Source organism: Narcine bancroftii, chromosome 13, assembly GCF_036971445.1.
Source record: "Narcine bancroftii isolate sNarBan1 chromosome 13, sNarBan1.hap1, whole genome shotgun sequence".
In the NCBI taxonomy this organism is placed as follows: domain Eukaryota; kingdom Metazoa; phylum Chordata; class Chondrichthyes; order Torpediniformes; family Narcinidae; genus Narcine; species Narcine bancroftii.
Window position 1 is genome coordinate 80,140,099 of NC_091481.1, and position 22,831 is coordinate 80,162,929.

Sequence of the window (22,831 nt, forward strand, 5' to 3'; positions counted from 1 at the left end):
ACGGCGTGGGGAAATGGATCAGCTCATGATTAAACGGTGGGGTAGACTCTATGGGCTGAATAGCCTATTGTCCTATGTCTTATGATCTAATGGTCTTATTTAAAAGACTCAGACAGAAACATGGATTTATGCAAATTTGAGGGTTACGGGTGTGAGGTAGGAAGGGCGTAGATTGTTGAGTAGGCCGACTGTGCTGGAATGTTCTACGTTTATCACCAGCAGAAGTATTCCATGAGAATTCTCATGAAGGTCACCTTTCCTATCTCTCACCTCTGGTGGATACTCAGTCCCCCCAAAATGACAGCCCCACCATCCCAGGAACCAGTCATGTCTTAGGTAAGGGGATCAGAGACTAAACCTGCATACATCTGACCAGGTATGTTTCGGGAAGACACTAATTGGAATAAGGTACTACTGGGGCAGGCACGGTTGGCGTAGCGATCAGCGCAATGCCTTGACAGCGCCAGCGATCAGGACAAGGGTTCGAATCCCCCGCTGCCTGTAATGAGTTTGTACGTTCTCCCCATGTCTGCATGGGGCTTTCCCCGGGGGCTCCGATTTCCTCCCAGCATTCAAAACATAACAGGGGTGTAGGTGTAAATCGAGTGACACAGACTTATGGGCCAAAATGGCCTGTTTCTGAGCTGTATGTCTAAACAAAAATTAATTTAATCTCCGCTTTGCACTCAAACCCACTGACATGATAATGACTTATCTGAAGGACACTCAGTTCAAGCTCAAATTTATTTATCATCCAATTGTACCAGTCTTTGGCTTGGCTTCGCGGACGAAGATTTATGGAGGGGGTAAAAAGTCCACGTCAGCTGCAGGCTCGTTTGTGGCTGACAAGTCCGATGCGGGCAGTACAATCCGACAAAACAATGTCCTCCGGTGCAAATTAGTGCAAACGCATGTACAGACATAACACACATATAGACAAACGATGCATACATACCGTACATATGTAAATATTTGAAAATAAATAATCTGAATAAATAATAGAGTTACGGGGAGTTGTTTTAGCAGTTCAACAGTCGTTCAGCGTTCTCCCTGCCCGTGGGAAGAAGCTGATCCTCAGCCTGGTGGTGCTGGCTCTGATCCTCCTGCATCTCTTTCCCCGACAGGAGCAACTGAAAGATGCAGTTTTAGGAGTCCTCACTGATTTTGGGACCCCCCTCTTTAAACAATGATCCCAGTAAATCACATCGATGTGGAGGATGGAGACCCCAGTGATCCTCTTTGCCGCCTTTGAGGCCCTGTGGTTCTATGCAACCATTCCACTGTGATGCATTTGTCCAGGACGCTCTTGTAGAAGGTTATCAGGATGGTAGCTGGTAGCCTTAACCACTTCAGCCATCTGAGGAAGTTCAGTCTTTGGATAATTTGTTTTCCCAATTTCTTGCCATTTATAAAGTCCATTTCTGTTGATTAAACTTGTCTCCACTTTGGACTCCACTTGCCACATTATTTATTTAAGTTCTTGGGAGACACTATCTCAGATGATCTTTCCTGGAACCAATGGCACCGTGAAGAAAGCACGTCAGCACCTGTACTTCATCAGGAGTTTGTGGAGGTTTGGTTTGACCCCAGAAACCCTGGCAAATTTCTACGGAGGTGCAGTGTGCTGACCAGCTGCATCACGATCTGGTACGGGGGCCCCCAATACCCCTGAGCATAAAGCCCTGCAAAAGGTAGTGGAGGCAGCCCAGGACATCGCAGGCAAAACCCTCCCCACCATCGAGAACATCTACAGGGAACGCTGCCGTCGGAGAGCAGCAGCGATCGTCAAAGACCCTCACCACCCAGCACACGCTCCGTTCTCGTTGCTGCCATCAGGAGAGAGGTCTCGGTGCCACAAGACTCACACCCACTAGGTTTGGGAGCCGCTGCTACCCCTCCACCATCAGACTCCTCAACAACAAACTCAATCAGGGACTCATTTAAGGACTCTGACTTGTGCATTTTATTGATTTATTTATTCTCTCTGTATTGCAGTTTGTTTACATTCAACAGTTCTTTCTTTGTTTACATGTATACTCTCTCTACAGTTTTTATTCACTACCAATAAGTTTTAATTCTGCAGTGGCCGCAGGGTAAGGAATCTCAGGGTTGTATATACTCTGACAATAAATCTGAAATCTGAGGATGTTTCCAGGAGGGAAAGAGCTCTTGGCCTGTACCCATTGGAATTTTAGGAGAATGATTGAAACATTTCAAATGTTGAAAGGCATGGATAGAGTAGAGGTAGAAATGTTATTTCCCATGGCGGGGGAGATGAGGACAAGGGGCACAACCTCAGGACTGAAAGGCATTGGCTTGGAACAGAGATGTGGATGAATGTCATTAGCCAGAGGGTAGTAAATCTGTGGGATTTGTTGCCACAGGTGGTTGTGGAGGCCAGGTCATTGGGTGTATTTAAGGCAGAGATTGATAGGTTCTCAATTAGCCAGGGCATCAAAGGTTATGGGGAGAAGGCCGGGCAGTGGGGAAAAGGACCATCTCATGACTTAATCACGTGGCAGACTCGAGGGGATGAATGGCCTATTTCTGCTCCTATATCTGTTGGCCTTATGGTCTTACTTTATACTCTCATTCAACAGACTAAATGATTTCCCTTTCATGGAAAGATTTTGATCTTCTCAGGATCCAGATGTGACATGTTGGTGCTTTCAGTACATCCCTGGCTATCAACATCCTAACGCACTAGTAGCTGATTGTTTTTCTCCTTCTGTCCTTTTTCCGTGTCCAATCTGCAGGGCCATTCCAGAATCCATTGCCGTTTTGAAGATGGTAACTAAAGTATCCATCTCTCCATGATCATCTCTTTCAAAACTATTGATGTATTGTTTTTGCCCTCATTAACTTTGTGAACCATATTTCCTTCCTAATATTATTTGTTTTTTGATTCTTCATTAGTTCTGTTGAGAGTTTTTCTGTGAAGAGTCATAGAGAATGGTTGTCTTCTCTACCATGTCTTCATTGTCCAGGATAAGTTCTCCCACCCCCTTCAGTAAGGGACGTAAATTTGCTCAACTGCAGCAATGAGGAGTTGCACTGCAGAGAAGAGGAACTCCCTTGAAGTTGTGCGAGATCCACAACCTGAGTCTCAGTGTGGACAAGACAAAGGGGATGATTGTGGACTCCAGGAGGACCATGACCAGAAGCGACCATCCTCTATTACACAATAACTCTGAGGTAGAGAGAATGGAGAGCACCAAGTCCCTTGAAGTCCACTAACAAATGACCTACCGAGGATGCACAACATCTCCTCACTTGTCAGGAAGGCACAACAGTGACTGCATGTCCTGAGAAGACTGAAGTGGGCAAGGCTACTGGCCGCCATCATATCAACCTTCTATAGGAGCTCTATCGAGAGCGTCTTGTCTGGCTGGTTGCTGTAGAGTAATGGTTTTCAAACTTTTTCTTTCCATTCACATACCACTTTAAGCAATCCTTATGCCATAATCCTCTGTAATTAGTAAGGGTTTACTTAAGGTGGTATGTCAGTACTACACTGTGATGCTCTAGACTCATTTGGTACTGAAACATTTTGCTTGGGAAAAATTGTCATTGGGCCATTTCCTTTGGAATTCTGAAACCGTGCACATAACGAGTCCATGAGGTATGATTCAAACAGTGGTTTTCAAACTTTTTCGTCTCCACCCACATCCCACCTTAAGCAATCCCTTACTAATCACAGAGCACCGATGGCATAGGGATTACTGAACGTGGTATGTGAGTGGAAAGAAAAAGGTGGAGAACCGCTGTCATAGAGCTTCGGATCAGGAGTCAATTCACAGGGTTGTCCTGAGTAGCAGAGCGGATCACTGGGGTGTCCTTTGATGTGATCTACTAAGATCATTGTCTGAAGGGGGCGCGCAAAATCATTGAGGACCCCATCCACCCTGCACACGGCATCTTTCAGCTGCTCCCGTCGGGGGAAGAGATACAGGAGGATCAGAGCCTGCACCACCAGGCTGAGGGACAGCTTCTTCCCGCAGGCAGCGAGAACGACCAAAGGAACGGCTCGCACTCATGATGTGAGACTACCTTTTATTAAACAATCTTTATTTGTATATCTACTGCACATGTATTCTATCTGTATGTGTGTTAGGTCTGATTGTGTGTCTGCGGGTTTTGCACCGAGGACCGGAGAACGCTGTTTCATCGGGTTATACTTGTGCAATCAGATGACAATAAACTTGACTTGAACTTTCCTTTCCACTCTTACTTGCAGTTGAAACCTCTAATATGCTCTTTAAACATTTCTTCTATTTTGTTTTTCTTTTCTTTAGCAATATAAATTTAAATTTAATTGCCATTCTTTATTAAATTGTAAAACACTCAAATCCCATTGGAAGCACTTACTTTAGATTTAATACAGTTTTCACATCCCAAGTGTAAACATGCATCTAGCCACATCCCCAGTACAGAACCACACCTCCAGCTCACAACTACTGACCACACCTCCAGCTCACACCTCTAGTGTAAGTTTCCACCTCTCGTGGAAAAAGATTTAATAAAGTTTTTACATCTCCAGTGTGAACTCACCTCTGGAGTCACTTCCCCAGTATAGGACCAGACACTCCCCCCCCCCCGCCCCAGGATGACTGACCACATCTCCAGCTCACACCTCCAGGGCAAGATCACCCCTCTCGTGGAAAGTCGCACCTCCACGCCTCGAGTGTACATCCACAACTCTGTTGTAAGCTCACACTTCCCAGCGAAAACCCACGACTTCAGCAGAAGGAGAGGAAAGCATTAAAACACAACCTGTCAGCTGGGCATTAAATGTTGGATAATGCAGTCGTAATGTTCAGTAATCAATCACACTATTTAATCTGTGTTTTTAAACAGCAGGCCCCATGTTAAACTAGCACCTCAAGCTCTGTCTTTCAGAGATCTCTTTATTTATTGATGAATCTGTCTGATCTGAGAACCTGTCATTTCTATCTAATTATCAAATCTTACTGTTCTAATCTCTTAGGTTTAAGGCACAGCTGACTCCCTGTCTCCTTCCATCTCCATCTCTGCCTTGCTCTTGAATGATCCGGGGAGAAATATCTGAAGCTATTTATTGCAGTCTTCCCCTGATATTTCCATATTTTAATTTGAGGGGATGAGTAGCTGGATAACCCATTTATTAAAGATACCACGGTGGCAGGTTGTATAAAAAGGGGTCATGAGTTAGCATGCAGGAAGCTGACTGAAAACTTGACTGAATGGGGCACCTACAACAACCTCGCACTTAATGTGAGCAAAACCAGGGAGCTGATTGTTGACTTCATGAAGGGCAAACCAGAGGTGTGTGATCCAGTGATCGGTGGGGCGGGGCAGGGGGGGGGGGTATCAGAGGAGGAGAGGGTGAGCAAATTTAAGTTCTTGGGAGTCACAATCTCAGAGGATCTTTCCTGGGCCCAACATACAAATGGCATCACGAAGAAAGCCTGTCAGCGCTTCCACTTCCTTAGGAGTTCGCGGAGGTTTGATACCCTGGCCAAATTTCTGCAGATGTGTGGTGGAAAATGTGCTGACTGACTGCAGCACGGTCTGGTGCGGGGGACACCAATACCCCTGAGTGTAAATCCCTGAAAAATTTAGTGGGCACAGCCCAGGACATTGCAGCCAAAAACCCTCCTTACCCTTGAGAACATCTACAGGGAATGTTGCCGTCGGAGAACAGTAGCAATCGTCAAGGATCCACACCACCCAGCACACGCTCTGTTCTCGCTGCTGCCATCAGGAAAGATGTCTCGGGGCCACAAAACTCGCACCCACCAAGTTCAGGAACAGCGGCTCCCCCTCCACCATCAGACTCCTCAATGACAAACTTAATCAGGGACTCATTTAAGGACTCTTACTTTGGCATTTTATTGATTTTTAAAAATTCTCTCTGTATTTCACAGTCAGTTTGTTTACATTTCTTTATTTGTTTACATGTGTATATTGAGTAAGATTTTTTTTGCAGTACTAATTCTCCAGGAAAAAGAATCTCAGGGTTGTCAGTGATGTCATGTATGTACTCTGACAATAAATCTGAACAGCACAAAGGCATGAAACACCTGCTTCACCACATCTCACCCCCCCTCCAGAACCAAGGTTATCCCCAACCTTAACTTTCCCACCACAGCCCACAGACGCACAGCTAATTCAATTCATTGGTTGATGTAATGTGGTCCTGCTGTTAGGAGGGGTGGGGGGGGGGGGCAAAAGAACTGGGGGCTACTAACACACATGTGTGAGAAGAGAGGGAATCAGTGGGTTCCGTGGGGGTTGCCATGAATACCAGCAAAGACCCGATGGGCCAAATGGTCTCGGTAAAAGAATAGTGAGGTAATCTCACAGTTCCAGTGACCCAGGTTCAATCCTGACCTTGGGAGCTGCCTGTGTGAAATTTGTACATACTCCCTATGATGACGGGGGTTACCACCCTCATCCTAAAGGCGTGATGGTCGGTGGGTTAATTGGCCAGTGTAATGTGTGGGTGGAGGTGGGGATCTGATATGGGGAAGGGGGTGAAGGTGATGGGAGTCAAACAATTGGTCCGTGGCCCACCAAAGGCAGAAGGAGCTGTGGCCATAGGGAAATACAGAAGTCTCGGGTTGCAACAGCAAGAGGAAACCAGAGCCCCTGGGGAAAACCCTTGCAGATCACGGAGAGAATGTTCAAACTCCTTACAGACAGCGCCAGATTCAAACCAGGGCCGCAGGTGCTGCCCCTTGTTCGATCAGACTGCCTGATGGATTGTGCATCAGCTGTTGGGTCTCTGTACCAGCCCAGTCCTTCCCTTCAAACGTTTCTAATTCTACTTCTCTCTTCTTCCTCCCCAGAGCTGTTGGTCTGTCTGACGATGGAGAGGTTCCTCTTCTCCTTGCTGCTTCTCAGCGCATCCGCGAGGGCGCAGCTTTGCCCGAAGCGCTGCATCTGCCAAAACCTCTCACCTTCTCTCGCCATTCTCTGTGCCAAAACTGGGCTGCTCTTTGTGCCTCCGTTCATCGACCGGAGAACAGTGGAGCTGCGGCTGACCGACAACTTCATCACCACTGTCCGGAAGAAGGACTTTGCCAACATGACCAGCCTCGTCCACCTGACCTTGTCCAGGAACACCATCAGCCAGATCATGCCCCTGACCTTCGGCGACCTACGGGGCCTCCGCGCCCTCCACCTGGACAGCAACCGGCTGACCAAGCTGGTGAATGAGCACCTGAAGGGTCTGGTCAACCTCCGCCATCTGATACTCAACAACAACCAGCTGCATCACATCTCCAAGGGCTCCTTCAACGACTTCCTCACCTGCCTTGAAGATCTGGACATGTCCTACAATAACCTGGAGCATTTCCCCTGGGAGGCAATCGCCAAGATGATCAATCTCAACACGCTCACCTTGGACCACAATCTGATCGACCACATTGAGGAGGGGACATTTTCTGTCCTTCACAAACTAGCTCGGTTGGACATGACGTCGAACAGGTTGCAGAAACTTCCGCCGGACCCTCTGTTCTTGAGGACTCAACTGCTGGTGAATGCCAAGGGCACTCAATACTTCTCCCTGACGCTGAGCTTCGGGGGAAACCCACTGCACTGTAACTGTGAACTGCTCTGGCTTAGACGGTTAACCAGGAAAGATGACCTGGAGACGTGTGCCTCACCTCCGCACCTGATGGGCAAGTATTTTTGGTCCATTTCCGAGCAAGACTTTGTCTGTGAGGCTCCCCTGATAACCCGGCTTCAGTCCACCAAGATCTTTGTTGTGGAGGGTCAAGGCGTGACCCTCAAATGCAAAGCCATCGGCGATCCAGATCCCTCCATTCTCTGGAGCTCACCTGAAGGAAAGCTGCTGTCGAACTCATCCAGGACAATTATCCATGACAATGGCACGCTGGACATCCTCATTACCACGCTCAAAGACAACGGCATGTTCACCTGCATTGCCTCCAACCCTGCGGGGGAGTCGGCCACCAACGTGACTATTGGCATCATTCCCCTCCCTCACCTGGTCAACTTTACCAGCCAACGGAAGAAGCCGGCCCCAGGATCTTCAGATATCACCACCTCCATCAAATCGGGCTCTCCGTCCAATGGCAGCGACACCAGGAGTACTCAGGAGAGGAAGGTGGTGGCCACGGACCTGAGCACCACTTCGGCCCTGATCCGATGGCCTTCACAGCGCCCCATTCCTGGCATTCGCATGTACCAGATCCAGTACAACAGCTCGACCGACAACACCCTGGTCTACAGGTAAGTCCCACCCTTAAATCTGAATTTCCCAGATCTGACGAAGCATTGGGAAAGGACCACTCAGCCAATCTTTAAATTTAAATGTTTTACACTTTTTAAATTTAGACATGCATAGAGCACAGCAAACAGGCCCTTCTAGCCCACAAATCCATGCTGTCCAATTACAACCAACTAGACTACAACCCCCCGTATGTTTTGATGGATGGGAGGAAACTAGAGGCCCTGGGAGGAAATCCACGCAGACACAGGGAGAACGTACAAACTCCTTACAGACTATGCGGGATTACCCAGGAAGAAGCTGTGGTTGAAAGGAAATGCAGAAGTCTTGTTCGCTGCTACAGGACACAGCAGCAGGAGGAATACCCAATGAAAGTGATATTAGGAGTTGGAGTGCCACTTAAACAAGAGCGTCTACAGACGCTGTGATTGTACTTTAAATTTAAATTTAGGCATCCAGCATGGTAACAGGACCTTCCGGCCCACGAGCCCTTGCCATCCAATTGACCTACAACCCCCCCCCCCCCCACTGCCCCCGGTATGTGTTGAACAGTGGGAGGAAACCAGAGCATCAGGAGGAAGCCCACGCAGACATGAGAAGAATGTATAAACTCCTTTCAGACAGCGCGTGAATCGAACCCCTGTAATAGCGTTGCCCTAACCGTGGGTGCCGGAGAAATTCAGCGTTCTTTATGGCAAAGATGGATAACTGGGCCTGAGCCCTTCCTCAAGGTGTGAGCAAAAACCAGGCAGGCATCTGAATAAGGTGGGGAGGGGAGGGGAAAGGAGCACAGGTCCATAAGCAAGAGGTCATAGACATGGGTGGGAAAGCCGAAGACTGTATTTGGATGCTCAAATTCAGAAGAGTGAGAGGGGAGCTATAGAAACCTATACAATTTTATGAAAGTTATAAGATTAAAATAGGTACCGGTAAGTTATTTCCATTGGTGGGGGAGACGAGAACTAGGGGACATGGCCTCATGATTCAGTGGAGTAGATTTAGGATGGAGATGAGGAGGAACCGCTTTTCCTAGAGGGCGGTGAATCTGTGGAATTCATTGCATCAGTAAATCTAAGACGAGGCTGAATAGATTTTTTACATCGTAGGGGAATTAACGGCTCTGTGGAAAAGGCAGGGAGGTGGTGAAAAGCCTTTCATCAGATCAGCCATGATCTCAGTGAATGGTGGAGCAGGCGCGACGGGCAGGATGGCTGACTCCTGCTCCTATTTCTTATGTTCTTAAGAGAAAATAAAAAGCTGGGAGGGGAATGGATCTGTGAATGGAGAGGAAAGGGGGTGGAGAGCTTGGAAGAAAAAGGGAGATGGGGAAGAGAGGGAGAATGGAGAGTGGTCAGTATTCTTTCCTCCAGGTCTCTAGCCTTATTCCCTCTCCATTCGGAGGGCTCTGGTCTTTGCTTGACCTCTCCCTGTTCTCCATCTTTTCCCCATTCCTCCAGCTCTCCACCCCTTCCCTCTCACAAAGCCATCCAACCCCTCTCCCGCTTGCTGAGGGTAGGTGACCTAGAGGACACGGGTCAAGAGTGAAAGGGGAAATATTTTGGGGGAACATCTTCACACAGAGAATGGTGGGAGTGTGGAACGAGCTGAAGTGGTGAATGTGGGCTCAATTTTAACATACAAGACAAATTCGGATTGGAGTGGTATGGAGGTATATGGACTGGGTTCAAGCCAATGGGACCAGGCCAAAAAGAATGGTTCAGCCCAGACTAGAAGGGCCAAAGGAGCTTGTTTCTGTGCTGCAATGTTCTGTGATGTGTCCACCCTCCCTTATCTACCTATTACATCCTTCCCGTGGGAATGTGCTCCTCCCCCTACCCCCCCCCCACCATTTTGTTCGACTGCCTGTCCACATTTTTCTATACCTTGATGAAGGGTCAAGTCCAAAATGTTGGTTATGTATCTTTATCTTTGCTAGATAAAGTACATTGTTTGACCTGCTGAGTTTCTCCAGCGTCGTGTTCTTACTTCAACCACCATGTCTGCAGACATTCGTGTTCTACTCATAGACTGGCAGGCCATATTGCCCCATGACGTGAATTGGTAGTTGTCATTGGATGAAGGTTCGCATTTTGAAACTGGTAGCCTTTGCAGAAATTCAAGGATGCAGAGCAAATCCTTTCTTTTTCTGTAGGCCCTAATGAGATCATCAGGTAGAACTCAACCATCGGGCAACAGGGTTGGCATAGCGGTTAGCGCAATGCCTTTACAGCACCGATGATCAGGACCAGACCTGGGTTCAAATCCCGGGCTGTCTGTCAGGAGTTTGTATGTTCTCCCCGTGTCTGTGTGGGTTTCCTCCGGAAGCTCTGGTTTCCTTCAAAAATGTACCGGGCTGTTGGTTAATGGGGTGTAAATTGGGCAGCACGGACTCGTTGGGCCGAATTGGGCTGTATGTCTAAATCTAAAAAATAAATATTCAAATTCAGCGTATTTTGTACACACTGTGATCCCACAGAGAAAAAGGGGAAGGACAAATTCAGTAGCCCCTTTTAAACTGCAGGCCCTGGGCAGCTGTCCTGGGATCCAGGTGCGATTGCTGGAAGCAACTTTTAAATCGCAAGGGGATGGGCCCATTGAATCACCAGCCCGGCGATTTAAGGGGGATCCCGCCCCTGCAATGCCGCATCACGTACTTACCAGAAGTACTGCCGGATATTCGGATGCTGGCTGCCCGGTAAAGCACGCACGCGAGTGCTGACATCACCAGAATAAGCGGGTTGGCCACTTTCCTGTTCAAGTCACCTGTGGACGCAACCTAGGTAAGTTTAACTGGGTTCCCTGACTACCTCTGAGACCTGTCAGGGACCCGGTCGGATTCCGACGGGGTTGACCCGGTCAGACCCTTTCTAACTGCCGTGTAACAAATTGCCTGGTTAATTTATGTGGCAGTTTGATTGATTGTGACCTTGAAGACATGAGCATGCCCATGCAAGCCATTTCTGAGCTAGATCAGCGCAACGCTGTTACAGCACAGTGATCGGGGTTCGAATCCCGCAAGGTCTACAAGGCACTTGTACCGTGTCTCCATGGGTTTCCTCCGGGTGCTCCGGTTTCCTCCCACGCTCAAAAAGCGTACTTAGTTTGGGTGTAATTGAGTGGCATGGACTGGTGGGCCAGAAAGTCCTGTTACCGTACTATATGTCAAAATTTAAAATTTAAATGTAACCTGAAAAATCACTAGAAATAATGCCCCCCCCCCCCCCCCCCCCCCCCAGTCTCATCATTGAAGCACCAGTCGTAGAGTGCAGAAGGCAGAGCCCTTGACATTTAAACAGAACTTGGAAGAGGGGCCGAGCTGGGGCCGGGAATTTCTGGTCATTATGGACAACTGTGCCTGTATACAATTCAGCACCGTATATTGGCATAACCTCTCAAGAATACATGTTCCTCTTCGATGATGGGTTCCGTCTGTAATTGGGATCGGGACAAGGCATAAAGCTTACCTTGGGCAACATCCATGGTCTGAAACATGAAATTCTGCAGGTGCTGTGATTGTAGTAAATATGCAGGAACACTGGAGGAACTCAGCAGGTCTCGCAGAGTCCATAGAAGGCGAGGTTTCGGGCCTGAGCCCTTCCTCAGGGTCACACCTGAAACGTCAGAAAGGTATCTTTACCTCCTGTGAGACCAGCCGAGTTCCTCCAGCATCTCTGTGATATCTGCCGCTCAGGCAGCAGCCCCCCTCCATTGGAGTGAGAGGACACGGACCTCACCCAATCTGCACATCATCAGCGACTCTGTGCAGCTCCCTACGCACCTGGCTATCCCTGCCTATCTGCTCTGCCATCCCCCTTGCTGGAAGGGGGCTTGTTTGCAGTTAGCAGATCTTGACGGGATGCTTTGCTCGACGGTTGGCCTGCCAACACGAACGCATGTTCCTATATAATGAGTATTCACTCAGGCGAACCGAGAGATGTCAACGGCCATTTTACCAAACCCCAGGAGAAAGTCATGGGCATAAATTGAAACAAGAAAAAGGTAATTGCAAGAGAATGAAAAATAATGATTTGGAATTTTCAGCTTTGATAGTCTGACAGAGGAGTGCATTTGTCACTTGTGCAATGAAGCAGAATACATTGCGTTATGACCTGCCACTGGATTTCATTTAGAAATGTCATCTTAGTCCTACATGGAGTTCATGAGGCCCACAAACCAGATCGGAATGGTAAAGATATATTGCCACAATTCAGAACTTGTCGGGGGCCATATCAGGTATCTAACCCTTACAAAGCCCTGGAAGTGGGTGATGGGACGGTGTGGAGAAAGCTGGACTCTCACCTCTGCTGCCCCTTGACCTGGAGAATATGATGGCATAGGGCTTTACTCCCATGCCTAACCTATACTCTCCCTTCGCTGGCATGGGTGAGAGGGCAGTGGAGAGGGGCACGGTTGGCATAGCGATTAGCACCACACCTTTACAGCGCCAGCGATCGGACCCAGACCTGGGTTCAAATCCCGCCCTGTCTGTAAGGAGTTATTACGTTCTCCCCCGTGTCTGCGTGGGTTTTCTCCGGGGGCTCCAGTTTCAAGTCAATCTGTACCGGGGGTGTAGTTTAATGGGGTGTAAATTGGGCGGCACGGACTTGTAGGGATGAATTGGCCTGCTACCGTGCTGTATGTCTAAATTTAAAGTTTGATTTAGAGATCTTTCCCCTGAGGGTATTTGGAACACGGTTACCATAGCAGTTAACGTAAGGCCAGCAGCCCGGGTTCGAATCCAGAACAGTCTGTAAGGAGTTTGTACTTTCTCCCCTTGTCAGTGTGGGTTTCCTTCAGGGCTACGGTTTCAAGTCAAGTCAGTTTTATTTTCATCTGATTGTATAAGTACCACCCGAAGAAACAGCGTTCTCCAGCACTCGGTGCAAAACCATGCAGACACACAACCAGACGAAACTCACGAACAAGCAATATTTATGCAGGACAAGAATTTCATATATACAAATAAATACAGTGAAACCTCGTTAGAACGCGATTCGTTAATCTGCGGAATCGCTTATAGCGCGGGTGTCTGTGGACCCCAAACACTGATTTTAGGATGCCAGGCTCACAGCCACAAACTCAAAAATGGACACTCATGACTCATTTACGAGATGTGTATGTTAATAATATGTGGACTTTAAAAGTCTTATTAGGGAGGGTTTGAGTCACAGTATTCTGTTTTCCTGCTTCCTGTACCATGACGTATATGCATCTGTTCCGGGACTTGACTGTAACGCGGTATGAAATCTTGGACCCCAACTACCACATTCTAACGAACTTTTACTGTATTTGTTTCATGAATATGAAAGTCTCGGATGGTTAGTGAGAACAGTTCCTTTGTGATCCTACCTTCTGCTCCTACATCTTGAAATCTTGTGTGATCAGTTTCACAAGATCACAAGACATAGGAGCAGAGGGAGGCCCATCGCCCCATTGAGTCTGCTCTGCCATTCTATCATGAGCTGATCCATCCTCCCACTCAGCCCCACGCCCTGGCCCCTCCCGTGACTGATCAAATCTCTGCCTTAACTACACCCCACGACCTCGCTTTCCACTGCTGCCTGTGGCAACAAGTTCCACAGGCTCTCGACCCTCTGACTCAAGAACTCTTCCTTGAAGCCCTTTTTTTTTCCTGAAGTTGTGCCCTCTTGTCCTCGACTCCCCTACCATGGGAAGCAACCTTGCCGCCTACTCTAATCAGGTCCTTCAGCCTTCAAAATATCTCTCTTGAGTTACCCCCTCATCCTCCAAGAGGAGACAAATGTTCCTCATATGCCAACCCTTTCATTCCTGGTATCAATCTAGTAAATCTTCTCTGAACCCTCTCCAATGCCAGCACATTTTTTGTTTCTCCAATACGCCGCCCAGAACTGCACCCAGTACTCCAGGTCAAATCTCACTAGTGCCCTATGGAAACTCAACTTTACATCCCTGCACTTACATGCTGTTCTTCTGGAAATGAACGCACGCCAACATTGCACATGCCTTCTTCAACGCCAACTCAATCTGGAGGTTAAACTCCCTGGTCCCTTTGCACCTCTGTGTTTTGAATTTTATCCCTGGAATTCATTGTCTATGAATTGTTCAGATAGCTGACTTCACCCTTACCTACCCCAAAATAAACCCTGGTTTTCCTGCCTTACCTCAGATTTACTTATTGTGCCTACTGGCCATTGATCGTAAGCTATTAGAAGTGTATCTGTGCTCCTCACTTGTCTCTGAGTGCAATCAGTCACGTTAAAATCCCTATCGAAATAATAGTATTCCTCTCTATTTCTTCTTCCAAAATGCATGGCCGTACACGTTTTGAATTTCATCTGGTCTTCTAATCTATCCAAGACTCCCTGCAACCTCAGCACCACCTATCATCTGCAAATGTAGCCACAAAGCCATAATCCAAACCATTTAGATACAATGTACAAATAATGGTCCCCAACACCAAACTCCGGTAGAACACCACTGGTAACCAACCAGAATCGGGTCCTTTAACTCCCACTCTCTGTTTTCTACCGATCACCCAATGCACTAACCCTGGGGGCGTCCTTCCAGTAATTCCACGGGCTCTCATCTTATTGAACAACCACCTTGTTGAAGGCCTTCTGAAAGTCCAAATACACACCGTCCACTGCATCTCCCCTGTCCCTCCTACTTGTGATCTCTTCCAAAAAAATTGCAGTAGGGGTTTGATTTTCCTCGAAGGAAACCATGCTGATTTGGGCCTATCTCTTCATGTACCTCGAGGTACTCATAACCAAAGAGAACTGATCTTGTAAACTGGCGAGTTCACTCCTTGCTAGGGTCTCATTTCTTAAACAGTGGAGCGACATTCTACCTGAACCAGGGCAGAATCTATTCCTCGTGGGGCCCATTCTTAGAATTTCTTTTATAACTGGAAGAATTAACAGTGATTGTAGGTTCCGATCGTTCATTGCCTGTTCTCTGGGGGGTCGCCAGTGTTTCCACATTATTGATCATTCCTTTATTAATTCAAAAGGTAACCTTGATCAGAGGAAGGAGCGAGATTAGAGTTTGCTTTAGTTTTTAATTGGGTTTTTTCCCCCTTTATTTTATATGTTATTTCAATAAAAGGGTTTAACATGGTTACATGGATAAATTCACTGAAATGTTTTTGAGGTAATTACAAGCAAATATTGACATTCAGTTTAGCTTATTTATACAGCACATTTAAAACAACTCACGTCAACCAGATCATAAATTACATCTCAACTTCAGCGGCTATGGAGAGTGCAGTATAAGACTGGTAGCCAAGGTTCCGAATTGTACGTGCAACAGGGGAGTAGTCAACAATCACCTCAAAACCCTTGTGAGCCTGGACTTAAAAGAGTTAAGGGAAGGGGTTGATTTGATGGGGTGGTGGGGGGGGAGGGTTGGGGAGGGAATGCTGTTCCTCAACTTGGGGGCAGGCGCGATCTCCCCTCCAAGTTCGCTGATCGGAGCGCCGAAGAACCGAGCGCCCTAAATTGGCCGCTCTGAGGGGCCTTGAAGTGGAGTAGGGGCGTTAGGAGATCGGTGATGTCGGAGGGGGCTAGCCCATTAAGGGCTTGGCAAACAAACCAAAGTTTTAATGGCCTTTTTTTTCCCTGTCGGCTTACTCGTGTACAAATGAATTATTATGTAATTGCCAATTTTTTTAATGCTTAAATGTTAAATTTAATTAAAATATTTTACAAATATTCCTCACATGCTTTAAAATGTTGGTTAATTGGATGAAAGTGGGCAGCATGGGCTTGTAGGCCGGACGGGCCTGCTATTAGGCTGTATGTCAAAATAAAAAAAAATAAATTGTAGAAGGAGCTCTACTCTTTGTCTAAGTTGTATTGTCCCTGCCCCCTGATAGAATGTTACAGGAGAGAATGAAAATACTTTTGCTTTCCATCAAACCCGTAGTTTCTCTGCCCTGGGAGAGGAGACAATGGATCTGCAAGCTGTTTCAATCCCCAACACTAACATTTCTCACCTTTATGAGAATAAGCCAGTCATAAATGCCAGGAGCTGCCAAGCGAAAGATTCACTTATTGTCCTGGTAAATCTTTTTTTTGTCGATTCATCATCTCTGAATTATTCTCAGAGTCTTTGAAGATGCACAGCTGCTGGACGTCCCCGCTAATAATTCAAGGTGGGACGCAGCATGAAAGAACGTTGCAATTACAGGCACAGGGAACTGTCAGATGAACCTTGACCTGAAAGGCTTCAAACCAAAGCTCCCTCTTGCTTCTTGTTGATATATTTGAGACACTTTCCTTCATGGGGCTGGGTGTCGAAAATAAAGGCAGTCATAGAGCTGTGGTCTGGCTGCACTGAGAATTCTGGTTGACTCGTTACACTACGGATAACGAAGGCTTTGGATGAGGTGGGATTGAGCTTTGCCTGGTTTCGAGGGTACGAGTTACCAGGGAGAGATCGGACAAAGTTGGGTTGTTTCCCGTGGAGTGTTGGAGGCTGAGGGGAGAACGGATAGAAGTTGGCAAATAACAATCCCATAAGGGCAGCTCGGTCAGTGTAATGGTTAGTGCAATGCCGTTAGAGCGCCAGTGGTCGGGGCTGGGGTTCGAATCCTGTGGTGTATGTAAGGAGTTTGTACGTGCGTCCATGGGTTTTCCCTGGGGGCTCCGGCCTTCTCCCACTGTTTGAAATGTACTGGGATTGTAGGTTAATTAGGTGTAAATTGGGCAGTACTGACTCATATTCAGGAAGGGCCTGTTACCATATCGTATGTCTGAATTGTAAAAAAATATAATTTAAATTTGAAGGACGTTGGAGAAACATTAAATGAACTTTTATTGCATTTAATAAGCCTCCTTTAATCACTTGCCCCAGCTTGGGCATATCTGGGCCAATTCCACTGACCAGCAGAGGGGTATAAAACGCAATACACGGAGCAGCCGGGTCTCCTTTCACTGTGGAATGAACCCGGACTCCACTCCAGGACATCAGCCAGAACTAACGTTAGAGAATCAATCCCAAGGTGTGTGTCAGTAAATTTATGGGGGTCTGGGCACAGCAACAAATCATTGCTGTAACATATTTCTTCTCTCCCAATTAATCAGAATGCCGCTGTGTCTGTACGGGTCTATGGGTGGTTGGTACTGTGTTGCATTTATCTTCTATTCGTTATTTAATGGGGTTTGTAGCGATTACAGTGGACAATTTCTTCTCTAAAGGTTTGCTTCCTAACAATAAATTGGTGATTATAATAGACAACGTCAAGCTGAACACAAAAATAATTTCTAATGTGCTGTATCACGTAGGAGGTTGGAGAAACATTAAATGAACTTTTATTGAATTTAGCAGGTTTAATTGCCTCATGATGCTAACACTTTGCATTAGTTCAACTGAACTAAAAATGTTTTGCCGCTGATTTTCGTTAGTACTCAGCATCTGATGCCTCTCATGTCAGTGTCCAACAATAGTCAGCCGGCATCGATGGATACCAGTTACGCTGATACTGTTTTTCCACGGTCTCCATGTCCTGGTGAAACCTTTCACCAAGATCAGCCGGGAATAAGTCTCAGAGTTTCTCCAATGTTGTGTTTTTGCAATTATCGGTCAGACATCAGAATGGATTTAATTATTGGCATAAAACACTCACCTTCGGTCACCTGGTGACCAGATGTGGTGAACTGTTTCCAATGGCGAATCTGCATTGAGCCACATATTCTGGGGGGAATGATGCGACTGGGACGTGAAGTGAAACCTTGTAACGGCAGCTGGGATCGAAATTCAGTTAACAAAACAATCTGGAATGAAAATCCAGCCTCAGTCATGGTAGCCATCAAACTGCTGGACGGTGTCAAAACATTCCTGAGTCACCCTTATCCAGTCGGGCTCGTACATGACCCCAGACCTGCTCTTCACTGGAACTCTCCAGCAGGGCAGGCAGTGGAAGCATTGACCGGGGTGGGGGGGGGGGGGTGACACTGACAAGCAGGGGGGGGAGTTAGAGGCGGACCTGACCTCTGAGGTGAGTGGCACTGACTTGGGGGGGGGGGGTTGTAGGCACTGACTTGGGATGTGGCTGCGGCACTGAGCTGGGGGGGGGGTTCGCCGCTAACACTAGCGCTGGCAGACGAAGCAACGTGATTCATTTTGGTGTCACCCCATCTGATGGTGTCACCCAGTGCGGTCTGCACCCCTCCCCCAGTGATACCAGTGCCCCCACCCTCTCCCCACTTTCCTCAAGCCCTATCCCTATTTCTCCTTCTCTCTCTCTCTCTCTCTCTCTCTCTCACTCTCTCTCTCTCTCTTTCTCTCTCTCTCTCACTCTCTCTCTCTCTCTCTCTCTCTCTCTCTCTCTCTCTCTCTCTCTGCCCTTTTCCACCTAGAATTAACTGGGAATTTACTGACACAAGGTCTAGTTGAAAAAGAATACTGTCCAAATGCCAGCGTCAAATGACGTCATTTCACACCGGGGATTAACCACCTTGACCCCTACTCTTATCCCTGGCATTTGCTGATAAAACCAGTGGAAAAGGGACATTAGAAAGTACCCCATTTCCAGTTGAAGGTAAAACAACTCCCCGGGGATGACTGTGTTCAGTGGAAAAGCAGTTTGTGTCCCAGTTAAGGGTGGCCCAAAGGGCATCCTATCCCAGTCACTTCACTGCACGGCCAATGAACTGGGATGCCAGTGGAAAAGAGGCTTCTCTCTCCCTCTCTCTCGGTCTTTTTCCTCATCACTGATTCCCTTTCTCCAGTTCTTCATTCATGGAGCCACCTCTTCTCCAGTCCTCCTCTCTATGTCCTTTTGTCTGTTGGTCTGTACTCCTCCCCCTTCCCTTTCTTCCCTCCTCTCCACCCCTTTGTATTGAAGGGCCTGCTTGCTTTTTACTCGTGCCGTGGCCAAGAGCTCAGGCCTGATCTGTCTTTGCTTCTAGTGGACTCTGTGAGAACTGCTGAGTTCCTCCAGCATTTCTGTGTTTTTTTTTTACTCCCCACACGTGCTCGTCATTCTCCCCTGGTTCTCCTCCCACACATTTACACTGGTTGGGTGGGGGGGGGGAGTAATTTACAACGAACCTGGGGCGGGGGTATCTGGAACCTCCTGGGATGTATTCACAGGGGACGCAGGTGCAAGCACTGTACAGGCAGCTCCCGAACTTGGGAGTGTGAGCACTGCCCTGTGAAGAATTCAGACACAAAGTCCACAGACTGTGTGACAGGTTTTAATCAGCTTAAACTTGTATATATCAGGTCTCTGTACCTTCCTGGGTCCACGTGCCTGACTGGCTCCCAAAGGCTCAAGTCTTTATACGGGCCGGTGATTGACAGCGGGGAGGTGGGGACAGCCTCCCAGGTTGCCTACCTGCAGGTACAGTGGTTGCCCCCTGCAGTAGGCCGGTAGGAATGTGGCCAGTGTAGTGCTTGTATCACCATGGGGAGTGAGACGCAAAGACCTTACACTTTATGTAAAAATGCTAGACTGTAGCCGCGGTGATTGAAGGTAAAAGACAATGCTGGAGAAACTCATCAGGTCAAGCCCCATACATTATATGGCAAAGATAGAGATACATAATCAACGTCACGGGCTTGAGCCTTTCATCAAGGTATGAGCAAAATGTAGGCAGGCACCCGAACAAAATGGTGTGGGGGAAGGATGGGGGGAGGAGCACAGTCCCACAGGTAGGAGGTAATAGGTGGATAAGGGAAGGAGGGGGGGTGGCTCTGTGAATGGAGAGAGAAGGGAGTGGAGAATTGGAGAGAAAAGAATGGTCTAGCAGAAACCGGAGAAGTCGAGTTAATGCCATGTGGTTGGGGGGGGGGGGGGCGCCCAGTTGGAATATTAGGAGTTACTCTTCCAATTTATGGATGGCCTTGGACTGACATATCAGCGTGGGAGTGGGGTATAGAATTGACATGGCTGGCCATGTCATAGATGCATCAGAGCAAAGGTCCATGATATTGTGCCGTCTCTGGTATTGAAACAAGCTCACTGCAAAACTGTGGATTGGATTTCAATGTTTTAACTTGCTGCCGCTTACTGCATCAGGTACAGCAGTTGCAGAGCGCACCAACAGGGAACCAGGGGCATGCAGAGTGTCGAGTGAGCAACGGCATTGCAATATCTCGAGATGTTCCAGTAGGCAGTGAGTGTGGAAGACCTTCTACATCAACCAGTGAGAGGGGCTCTCTGGCGAATCAGCTCCGTAATTGGCTGGAACTGGCTTCTACCATGCTGTAAATAGAATTTAAATCAATATATGGGGGTCTAGTGAAGGCTGGCTTCCTTGCCCCTTGCTGGTACATGGCCGTATTGAAGCAAGAGGGTGAAGGAAGCTTCTTCATTCCCCTGAACTCAATAAAACCTTAAATTCGAGCTGGTTTAAGAAATGTCTTCGTGGCCTGGATATGCTCCGTTTTGTAGTGTATGCCTCCTAACTAAGGGCCTTCTGTGTTTCAGAATGATTCCCTCCACAAGCAAGACCTTCCTGGTGAATGACCTGTCACCGGGGCGGGACTATGACCTGTGCATCCTGGCTGTCTACGATGACGGGATCACTTTGATGACTGGGACTCGTGTGGTCGGCTGCGTCCAGTTCACCACAGAGCAAGAGTACACGCAGTGCCACTCCGTGCACGCTCAGTTCCTCGGCGGGACCATGATCCTTATCATCGGTGGAATCATCGTGGCCTCCGTCCTGGTTTTTATTATCATTCTAATGATCAGGTACAAGGTGTACAACGCAGGTGAGAGCAAGACCCCAGTCAGCAATGTCTGCTCTCAGACTAACGGCAACCATTTGGGAGGCATGGCGCGGTCCACCTCCAAACTAACCGAGGGATCAGGTGAGGGCATTCCAGAAATCTTTGGTGAGTGCTCCAAAGGCTCGGTGGCCGTGCTACTAAACATTTCCGGGGACAAGGGCAGTCTCGCTCAAAGCACAGCCGTGATGACCACAGACTCTCTGTCCCACCTGCAGAGGAGGACAAAGGCAAGTTTAGACCCCCAGAAAGAGGCTCAGTTGTCTTCTGAAGAGGGACCAACAGAAGGAAGCACGACTGACTCCAGCATGTCAGTTTGCTTGATTAGGGCGAGCAAGGTCACCCTGCCACGGAGGGAGAAGCCAACTAAACTAAGTAATGTATCTGTTCTGCCCTGCGAAATCTCGAGAGTTCACCATAGACACTCGTTTGACGGAGACTATTCTCTGTTCCAGAGCCACAGTTATCCAAGGAGGGCGCGGACTAAGGCGAGTCTGACTGGCAGTGGGCAGAATTTGAACTCCGATGACTTTGCTTTGGAGAGCAAGCGAACGACTCACGGCAGCACGGAATGGATGCTGGAGAGCACGGTGTGAGCTGAGGGCCTCGCTCACCAAGGGGGGTGGGGGTCGCCCATCGTGGACACAGGGCCAGCACTTCGGAGGGAGGAAGTGGGCAAGGGAGGCCCATCGCCGCGCCCCTTTCGCACAGGCGGCAGTGCCTTAACCACCGCCTCACCGGACCTTGGCAAAGGGAAGGCTTGATGGCTGCCGGTGCCGGGAAGAAGGAGGGCTCTCGCTACCTCCACTGAAGGAATCCGATGCTTTTGTGTTCTTTCGTACTCACTCCCTCCAGCGCTGTGTGTTTGCCATTCAAAACGTTTAAGCAGTGGTGAATTCTGAACACATCATTTCACATGTGGCAGGATCAATATCTGGAAGAAGGGCCATCGTTCACACATTTCAGAAGACAAAGGCCTTGATATTTATTACAACTAGAAGCTGTAAGTGTATAAGCTTAAACTTGTGGAAAGAAATGAGGTGAAAGATTTGGAATGAGGCTGGACAGCTTTCTAATAATTAATTACTTCATGTTTGATATTTGTTGTATCAGGCTGGCCTGGATAAATTTCTGTGTAAGTGTATTTCGCTATATCTATAAAGGTATCTTCATGGAGATATTTGTATAGATATATGTATCTGTATTCTACATTTATATATCTATATGGTAAAAAGTTGTCCACTCATGATGTTTTTAAAGACCCTGTTGATGAACATGTTTTTATATTAAAAACCTGTGCCATCACTTACGCTGGTAATACTTTTATTTTGAATGTGTTTACCGTGCTTAAAGGTTCATGATAAATCTTCGGAGAGGGAAAAATGTAATGGTGAGAGAGGTATTCTGAACATGATCCTTCATCGGGGTCCCAGAACATAGACATGGAACACAGCTCAGTACAGGCCTCTCGGCCCTCGATGTTGTGGATTGATGGTGCATTACCTGGCAAGGCATTCCAGGCACCTACAACTCTCTGTGTGAAAAAAATTTACCCCCTGACAACTCCCCTCAACTTCCCTCCTTTACAGATGTCCTCTGGCGTTTGCTGATCCACCCCTAGGAAACGGGTGCTGGCTGTCCACCCTATGTCTTTTCTTTAAGAGTTTGGATCTACGGCACGGTAGCAGGCCACTTCCGCCCATGAGTCCGCGCCGCCCAATGAACATACAACCCCCAGTGCGCTTCGAACAGTGGGCAGAAACTGGAGCCCCCCCCCCCCGAGGAGAAAACCCACGTGGAGATACAGGAAGAACGTACAAATTCCTTAGAGTCAGCGCAGGATTCGAAGCCCAGTCCTGATTGCTGGCGCTGTAA

General features: G+C 47.8%; 1 protein-coding gene across 1 annotated transcript; it reads left to right on the top strand.

Moving 5' to 3' along the window:
* The first annotated feature begins 6,850 nt into the window (after positions 1-6,850).
* Positions 6,851-21,552, top strand: LOC138748886 (leucine-rich repeat and fibronectin type III domain-containing protein 1-like). The gene is made up of 2 exons (XM_069909755.1): positions 6,851-8,238; positions 20,655-21,552. The coding sequence occupies exons 1-2, from the start codon at positions 6,851-6,853 to the stop codon at positions 21,550-21,552; spliced, it is 2,286 nt and encodes a 761-aa protein (XP_069765856.1).
* Positions 21,553-22,831: the final 1,279 nt, after the last annotated feature.